This window comes from Terrapene carolina, unplaced genomic scaffold (genome assembly GCF_002925995.2).
Source record: "Terrapene carolina triunguis isolate 2854851 unplaced genomic scaffold, T_m_triunguis-2.0 Scaffold139, whole genome shotgun sequence".
In the NCBI taxonomy this organism is placed as follows: Eukaryota; Metazoa; Chordata; order Testudines; family Emydidae; genus Terrapene; species Terrapene triunguis.
This window is the reverse complement of record NW_020664490.1, coordinates 15,126,193-15,135,496: the sequence shown is the minus strand read 5'-3', so window position 1 is coordinate 15,135,496 and position 9,304 is coordinate 15,126,193. Positions and strand designations below refer to the sequence as shown.

The window sequence follows — 9,304 nt, the reverse complement described above, 5'->3', positions numbered from 1 at the left end:
AGTGTTGGAGGACAGCAACTCTTTCTGTCATTCTTTGCATTATTACATGACAAGTATTTTTGCAACATGTATGGGCAGAGCTTGGATCCTGCAGCTTACTCCTCTTCCACTGATCCTCTCTTTTGCCTTGTACCCTCCTGACCTACTTTGGTGCTCAAACCCCAGCTAGTGAAACACTTTTTTCTTTTTATACTTCGCAGAGGAATTAATCTTCAGTAGGATATTCAACATATGAAGACAACAGAGTAATTAGGAAAATGACTGACAATTTTGAAGGAGTCAGGGGAGAATCTTTTTTTAATGTAATATTTATTAAAAATAATTAGGTTTCAGAGTGGTAGCCGTGTTAGTCTGTATCAGCAAAAACAATGGCGTCCTTGTGGCACCTTAGAGACTAACAAATGTGCAAATAAATTTGTTAGTCTCTGAGGTGCCACAAGGACTCATTTTTTTAAAATAGTTAGTATAAGTAAAAGTGATGTTTCTGGCGTCAGAAGGAGCCCCTCAGCACAAAGGAGATCCTAATTGTGCAGAGCTGGCATCCATGCTCTTATCCCACATATCTCTCTGCTTCCAGGAAGAGGAGCTTGAACGGAGGAACACCCCTACACCAAGCTAATTATCAGCTGCTCTGACCTGGAAGACAGACTCCGTCCAGCCGGCGCAGTATTTGCGTCTTTACCCGCCTCCTCAGCAATGGGGCCAGCCAGACCCCAGCCCGTTTAGAAGAGAGACGGACACGGAACATGCCCAGGGCTCCGTCAGGGTTGGGCTCCCGTCACCCAAGTACCCCGATGGCTTCAGCGCCGCGATCACCCTCCGCCAGCCGGGGAGAAGGGGAAGTCGAGGCCGCGTTGTGCGTTTTGCGTCAGTCGATCGGAGCAAACCCAGAATAGGGGAGCCGGGAGCTGGCAGGTTGCCGGCCAAGCAGCACCCACAGAAGGCAGTGCCCCTCCGCCGCTGCTGCCCCGGCCCAGCCCCGCCTCACTGCGCAGCCGCCGTCCTGCGTGTGCGCCCAGGCCGGCCAGCTTGCGCTCTAGGCAGGCAGGCAGGCTTCCCCGCTCCCGATTGGGTGCCTATTGCCGCGCGGGGGGAGGAGGCGGGGGCGGGGCTCCCGGAAGTGCCGCTGCCACATTGGCCCGGCGTGGGGGGGCGGGGCGCTTTAGTTACAGGGGTGGCGCTGGTTGCCGCGCGAGCTGCTGTTTTGGTTCCTGCTTCTGAGGGATTCTACAGGGCGCGAGCCGCGGTCCCTCCTCCTTCTGTTGTTGCTGCAGACCGGCGCCGCCCCCTGCCGCAGTCGGAGCCCGCCGGCGCTGCCCATGGCCGCTGAGATCCAGCCCAAGGCGCTGACCCGCAAGCCCGTCCTGCTCAGCAAGGTGGAGGGTTCCCAGGATGTAGTGAGCATGGCCGCGATCGTGCCCAAGGAGGACGGGGTCATCAGCGTCTCCGAGGACAGGTACTGCCAGGGGAAGGCAGGCACGCCGCCTCGTCCTCGCCCGTAGCCAGGGCGGCAGTGCCGGGGGTCCCCAGGGAGCGTGTGTCGGTCCGCGGGGGATGCTGCGTGTATGTGCGCATGCATGAGACAAACCCGCCGTGGGGCTGGGGTCCCGCAGTGGTCTCCCTGCAGGGGTGCAAGGGGCTGTGTGTGTGCGAAAGCTGGGATGGGGATTGCTCTGCATGCATCAGACCTGCCCGAGTGGTTAGAAGGGCGATCCGCTGTGTGCTGGGCTGGCCTGTGTCTTGCACAAGGACTCGAGGAGACACGAATGAGTTGCTCGGGCAGAGCATACGCCGAGTAGATTAAATATTGATCAGGCCCTATTATGTGTACACACTGCTCACTCTGCCACAGAGCTCACCGTGTCATGGTAACCCTACTGCATATGTCTGTGATGTGCATGATTCAGATTACACAAAGGTGATCAAGGATATATTGTGGCTGATGCCTGGTCAAAACCAATAACGTATCTTTAGTTAACTTTTATATCGGATACTTCAGAGATTCCGTTTTGTGGTCACACCTGCTAAAATGGTCTGTCCTGAACATTGAAGTGAGTCATTTTCCATAATATGCCTGTGTTACTGTAGTCAGAAGTGGTGCGCAAGTCAGGGCATGACTTTTCCTTTGTCATAAAATGTAGTGGAGGATTTCACAAATGATACTCCCTTGAAAATTCATATCAGGATATTTACAGAAGCCAAGCTGGTTTTTTTCAGTCCAGCATTGTACTTCAGCAGGCCTTTAAAACAACAGTTGCGTTGTTGTGTGTGTTGATTAGGAGCTCCTTCTTGGGAAGTTACCAATGTTTGTAGCAAAATGTCACTCAAATTACTGTAGTCTCATTCAATTTATCTTATATTGTTGTCATCTTAAAATGAGCCTTCATAAAGATATGTCAAACTCAAAGTTGATAACTGTGAGATACAACAGTTGCACTGAATAGCCTTTTTTAGTCTTATAGCTACAGTTAAGTAAAACTGCTAGATTGGGGAATCAACAAACTTTTAAGCCTTTCAATATGGGCAGTTTATATTACTCTTTAATATGTGTGTGTTTGATATGTAATTTGTCAGACCAGTTTCAACACATGCAGCTTTTGACAAATCTATGTGAGATTTGTTTTGACACTAGACAGAAGATACCAATGTTGTTTGCTGAAACAGCGCTTCTAGTTCTTATCTAACAAAAACATTTCCTGCTAGTTCTTTTAAAAATAACATATCTAAAGGATAAGAAACTAATCCGATATCTGGTATCGTAAAACTGCAAAAGTGTCAGGTATTTTTATAATTTTTAGTAGTCTTACTCCACAATATAAAAGTATGTCTTAAGCCATCCAATGATGCTTCTTTTCTTTTCTGAAAGAGTTCAAATTTACTTCATTTAGAGGCATTTCCTCTTACATCTAGAATGGTTTCATTTTGTTAACTCTTTAGGAGTGCTTTCCTTAAAATAAAAAATTGCCCCATGATCCTAATTGGAACCCATATAATAACCATACCAAAATGTAGTTTCATCATCACTCAAGCAAAAATCACTTGACTTATCTGCCCCAATAGAATGTTTAAAAAAAAAAAAAAAAAACAGGTTCAGGATTTTGCTCTTTTATCAATGTATTTCTATTGAAAAAACCTAAGTTCTGCCATAAGTTAGTTTCTGGTTAACTGTTTGATACGTGAACTATGCAAAATCTCATTAAAGTTCATCTATGCCCTGGGCTCCAATAAGCTCTAGTGTCTGGTAAGTGTTTTCTTTTCATAAGCTTCGAAGAGGCAGGTGTACTGTGGAATTGATAGTGATTGAAAATGTGAAATCCAATTATTTCAAGTGATATGGCCAAATTTTGCTATGTGAAACACTGAGTAAAGCATGAGTGTAGTAGGGGTAAGAACTAGATACATTCATGGAGGATAGGTCCATCAATGGCTATTAGCCCGGTTCGGCAGGAATGGTGTCCCTAGCCAATGCCTGCCAGAAGCTGGGAATGAGCGACAGGGGGATGGGATCATTTGATGATTACCTGTTCTGTTCATTCTCTCTGGGGCGCCTGGCACTGGCCACTGTTGGAAGACCGGATACTGGGCTAGATGGACCTTTGGTCTGACCCAGTAGGGCCATTCTTATGTTCTTATGAGTTGGCGCATAGTGATGTGCTGGATTGATGCCACTGATGTTCTGCGCTGTAAGAAAATACTTCTCAAACATTCTTTATCTTAATAGAGTGAATGTACCTAGTATCTTTCCCCTTAGAGAAAGAGAGAGTAAGGGGTCCAATTGTTTCTTGCACTACTCTTTACAAGGTACAAAACCCCCTAATTTTTAGGTGCCAGAATAGCAGCATGACACTGTAAGGTAATGTTTCTGTACTCCATGTAGAGATTCTCTGTTAAAAGGAGCCTTGGTCTAAAGGAGCATATAGTAAAGTGGAGATCTGGAGAGTATCACCAAGGAACATGGTATTTTAAAATCTTGTGGTATGATTAATCTGCATGTTGGTAAAACTGGTTAAAAGTGATTCTTTTGCTTCTTACTTGTAGATGTTTGGAGTGCTGTTGGCAGTACAGGGTGGATCTAGGAAAACTAGAAGTGCCTTTGTTAGGTAATCTGGAAACCTTCTGACTCTTCCACTTGATGCTATTACATTCTTTCATTAACTTCACTTAAATCCATTTCTACCTAAAGTAATAAATTATGTAAGTGGATGTTCATTTCTGGATTCATAGCTGAAGTAGTACTTTATTTCAGTAGTCACTACTTCTGTTGGAGTTAATGAATTCAAGATCTGTGTTAAGTTTTATTTGGAGGAAACAGCAACTTGGGAGTAAACTTGTAGCCTCCTTGTTACGGAGACAAGAGCATGGTAGGGGAATGCACCAAGTGACAATGTTTGCTTTCATCATTTCATTGCTATGCTGCCTCCTAGTTTGATTTCCCATTTAACATTGACTCTCATTCTGTATTGGCTTATGTACTCCAATTATGTAGTTGCTTTTAGAGATGGTTGGAAATTATAACGCCCTAGTAATGAATGTGGAGAGTTTATGCCCGTTGTCTTTCTTCCGGAAGGAGGTGGTAGTTCTGGCTGAGGTGAGACCTATTAAATGTAGAGGTCTGCAAATCTGCAGATATCTGGTTTATATCCACAGATACAGATATCTGTGGACCATGTTTGCGGATTGCAGATTGGATGTGGATAGAAATTTTATATCTGCGCAGGGCTCGAATTATGTGTATCAATTGTACGTGAGATACTCTGAAATTTATTAATCAGCTTCAGCTAGAATGACTTGTATCCAACGTTTGGGATTAGGAATTTTTTATGAATGCAAGGGAGTCATCAACTGGCTCTTTGTTAAACACTGATGGTGTTAGGAATAATCAAAGCTAGGCTTTAAGGTGGGTGTCTGTTTTGCATCATCTGGCTCTTCATTTCATAAACTGTCTAGGATAGGGGTCTTGATGTCTTTTTGTATTTTGTTCAATGCCCAGAGTTGTGCCTGGGTTCATTGCTTTGTAAACTTTTAAGGATCATTTTAAACAATAGCTAACAATACCCTCATGGCTGATGCAATATGAGAACCTGAACACAATGTACTTTATTTGTATAACAGCAACATTCTTAAAGTTGACTCTGTCAAAATAAAGGATGTATTTGTTTATTTTTAAAGTTCTTGAGATTTTTGGTTTTTGTTTGGGTTGATATTTATTACGGCGTGGGATATTGAGGAATGGTATATTGCAGGGGTCGGCAACCTCTGGCACGCCGCTCGCCAGGGTAAGCACCCTGGCAGGCCGGACCAGTTTGTTTACCTGCCATGTCAGCAGGTTCGGCCAATCGCGGCTCCCACTGGCCACGGTTCGCCACTCCAGGCCAATGGGGGTGGCGGGAAGCCACGGCCAGCACATCCCTCGGCCCGTGCTGCTTCCCACAGCCCCCATTGGCCTTGGACGGCGAACCGCAACCAGTGGGAGCCGCGATTGGCCGAACCTGCTGACGTGGCAGGTAAACAAACTGGCCCGGCCTGCCAGGGTGCTTATCCTGGCGAGCGGCGTGCCAGAGGTTGCCGACCCCTGGTATGATGTATGTGATGTGGATGCACATTGGAACAAATAATTGTCTAACTTTATTTTGATTCTTCGTTTTAGAAGAAGTGAGTATACCTGTTTATGCTGGTGAAAGTTAAAGCTTATCTAAGAATGTTTAAATCTGATAAGGTGAAGTTCTGAGAACAAGATTACAAGCTCTGCTAAAAAACTGCTGGAGCTGACAGCCACTTAGGTCCCAGCACGTAGAATCCTGTATCATACATAGCTTAGATTGAAAGTGTGCCAAAGATTTTTACACTTAAGGCTAAATGTTGGAATATTTAAGGTTCCAAAACTGAATGTCTTGTCATTGGTCTTAAATTTCCAGAGCCCCTTGAATTTAATGATACATATTGGCCAAATTCTCAAAGGTGCTACTTCCCATTGACTTTAGAGAAAATCAAGGTGGATAGAATTTAATTTTTTTAAACCAAAAAAATCTAATTTTTTTTTAAATCCTTTAAAAAATAAACCTATTTGAAATTGACAACCGATATTAAGGCCTAAACTTAATATCCATTAAAATAATTTAAAAAATATTAAGCAGTACGTGTGGGGTGCCAAGTTTTAAAGAAAGTCAAACCACTGATCCTGGTGTAAGTCACTGGCTAAGCACCTGGAGCTAGAGTTTGTTGAAGTGCTATCAAAAGCTGGTTTTTAGCAGTAGCCTTTTCTGCAGGTGTGAGAGGATATTTTCTTTAGTTTATTCAGCTAGTTCATCATTTATTCAAAGTTAAGAAACCAATGTGAGTTGAAAAAGCAGAAAAGTTTGTTCTCTTCCAATTCATGAATAAAAAACAGCTGAGAGGATGAGATCAGTTCTAAAATTCTTGAAGGGCATAATTGTTTCTAATCATCAGTTGAATTTACTAAGCACAGATACTTTGTTGAATAAATCAGTTTTAAATGCAGAAGAGGTTTTGATAAACTTTCTAATAAAAGTATTCTTATGTATCTAGCAGTTTTATTTAACTAACAAAACAATTTTAAAATGCTGTTTTTATGCATTTTAATTTAAACTGTTTGGATAGAAATTCAGATAAACACAAATCACAAGTAAAAAACACATCATATGGTAAATAGAAAATTGTGAATTATGCATTTCTTAACAATAAAAATATAATTACTTAAACAAATGTGTGTAGATCTAGTGTACCCTCTGACTAGCAAAAAGAAGCACAATTTAGTGTATAGGCTATAAGTAGTTGCAAATCAGCATGTTTTAATGGTTACCAGCCAAAGAGAATCAACCTTTCTTTACGAAAATAACTAAAAAGTACAAATGCAAAACACAATTAAAATCAGTGTCTTGAATCAAGGTTTCCTGCTTGCTGCTTTAAATTATTATTAAAATTGGTGATTTAAGTCATTTCAATTTAAATCAGACCACCCTGGAGAAGGTTGTGTGTGCAGGGCACCTCTGAAATTTAGGTCATTAGCATGTCACAAGTTCAAGTCACTGGACAAATATTAAATCTTCAGCATAGCATTGTGAGGGAGGTAGCTATCCTTAGCTAAACATTGGATACAGGGAGAAATGGATTGACTTGCCCGTTTGTCAGTGACTGTAGTTCAGCCTTGTCTATATTGGCAAACTTCTGAAGCTACCAGCAGTGCAGCTCCAACAGTGTTGGGGGTGCTAGTGCAGTCTGGCTGCTTGTGTTTTAATCCTGGTGTCCTCTAAACCTGCTCTGAGCAAGGTTGGCTACATCATGGTGGTGGTGGCTGCCATTGGTCAATCTGCACTACCAGCCGGAGAAGCATGGTAGGAGAGCTGCACCAATTTGCCAGTGTGCAGAGCCTTCCTGACTGTGAACTCATATCTCTGGACTGTGCTCTCATCTCAGTGAAAGTCCTGGGCTTTAACTCCCATAGAGCTGATTTTGAAAACTCAGGAGTTAAGGTCAAGCATTATATTTTTCCTGACTCCTCTGCTCCATTCTGATCCAATAGTGTAGTCCATAATGGGGGAATCATCAAAGCTCTTCATCTGATTTTCTTTGTCACTTTCTAAAATGCAGTAGTTGTAATATCTTAAAAGGGAATAAAACTTAGACAAGTAATTTTATGCCATAAAGAGTAATAAGTTAGAAGTGAACTATAAAAATAAATGTGTACTGGCCCCCCTACCCTGTTGTGTTGCTGCAACACCTAAAGGGCCCACCCTCATTGTACTAGGTACTGTACAAACATAACAGATGAAGACCCCGAGTTTGCATTCTGAGTTCATATTGGCTTCTCTATTCACTCCACATCCAGTGAAGTGTAAAAAATTAACTTGTACTGCTCACGCAGTGTTGCAACTTGAGGTTTTCATCAGGCTTTTTCAATTTAGGTCAGCATAGTTTGTCTTAACACATCTGTCCATGGATTGTCTTCTGGGCATGTTAGTCAGCAATTCTGTTAGCGAATTTGTATGGCAAAAGGTTTTGATCTGTAGAAGGAATTTAGATTTCCACACATTACTGGTGTTGCTCAATATGGTTGTAGGGAAAGCACACTTCACCATAATTAACATCGGCATAATTTTTCAGTGTGCTTTTTAGCACGCTTGTGAAATACACTATGAGGTATAGAGATTTGGCCTTTCAATTGTTAAATACTCAGAATAAACTCTGGTTCTTTGTATCTTCTTGGCCATGTCCAGGAAGTCAGGCATATAGTGGCATAGGCTATATCTTAAGAATTTATTTTAAATCACACCTGGGAAGTATTTTAAGGAAGAGGTGAAAATTCAGTGGTCTGAATACAGCACCCCAAAGAGAGGATGTGGTGGAGTGCAATAATGTGCAGTTATCCATTGCTGAAGCGGGGGTGGTGTGCACCAGACAGTTAATGTTTACTGCGAACCAATGGTCAAGAGAGAGTGTGCCATCAGTGCAAGACCTGAGTGTGTTGGCAGTGGGTGTTTGAGTGTGGTGTGTCTTCTCTATACAGGCTTTGTATGCATTCCTAATCCAGTTTACTGCAGAAGTAGTAGTTACTTAAACAGTGCCATAGTTGTGGATACTGCTTTATGGGTGAACAAAATGACAGCTCCCTGCTCTGAGGAGCTTACAAAATGGTTAAACTGCAATAAAGAAAGGAAAAATCAAATGCACAACTACAAAACGGGGAATAGCTGGGTTAGGTGTTGGTACTACTGAAAAGGTTCTGGGCGTTGTTGTGGATCACAAATTGAATGAGAGTCAACAATGTGATGCAGTTGCAAAAAAGGCTAATATTTTGGGATGTATTAACAGGAGCATTGTATGCAAGACACAGGAGGTAATTGTCCTGCTCTAGTTGGCACTGATGAGGCCTGTGTCCAATTTTGGGCACCAAATTTAAAGAAATATATGGACAAATGTATCCTGCAGTGGTATTCTGTGATTCTCCCACTCCTAGACTGGGCCTTGGGCTACAGTACCCTGTGTATCAACCGTTGTTATCCTGAAGGTCGGATTGAGTTCGGGCATCTGTGATTCTTCCTTTCAGAAGTCAGTAACCAGTGGTATATCATGATAAACCAGCCTTCCTAAAACCAAAGTGTTTGTTTTAGCAGTAGGAACAAAGCATTAGAGAGAAGTAGTATCAAAACAGTCTACATGCATGCCTATTTTACCTAAAGCACTGCCATCCTTTGATGGGGACCAAGGGTCTAACTCAGGGGTCGGCAACGTTCGGCACACGGCTCGCCAGGGTAAGCACCCTGGCGGGCCGGGCCAGTTTATTTAC

At 42.8% G+C, this 9,304-nt stretch overlaps 1 protein-coding gene across 1 annotated transcript in view; it reads left to right on the top strand.

Annotated features, from left to right (window-relative positions):
• Positions 1-1,264: 1,264 nt before the first annotated feature.
• WDFY2 (WD repeat and FYVE domain containing 2) overlaps positions 1,265-9,304 on the top strand; it is a 113,199-nt gene continuing 105,159 nt past the window's right edge. The window contains exon 1 of the mRNA XM_026653422.1: positions 1,265-1,456. Within this exon, the coding sequence (XP_026509207.1) occupies positions 1,320-1,456 (137 nt within the window). The 5' untranslated portion in view covers positions 1,265-1,319. The remainder of the gene's footprint in view (positions 1,457-9,304) is intronic.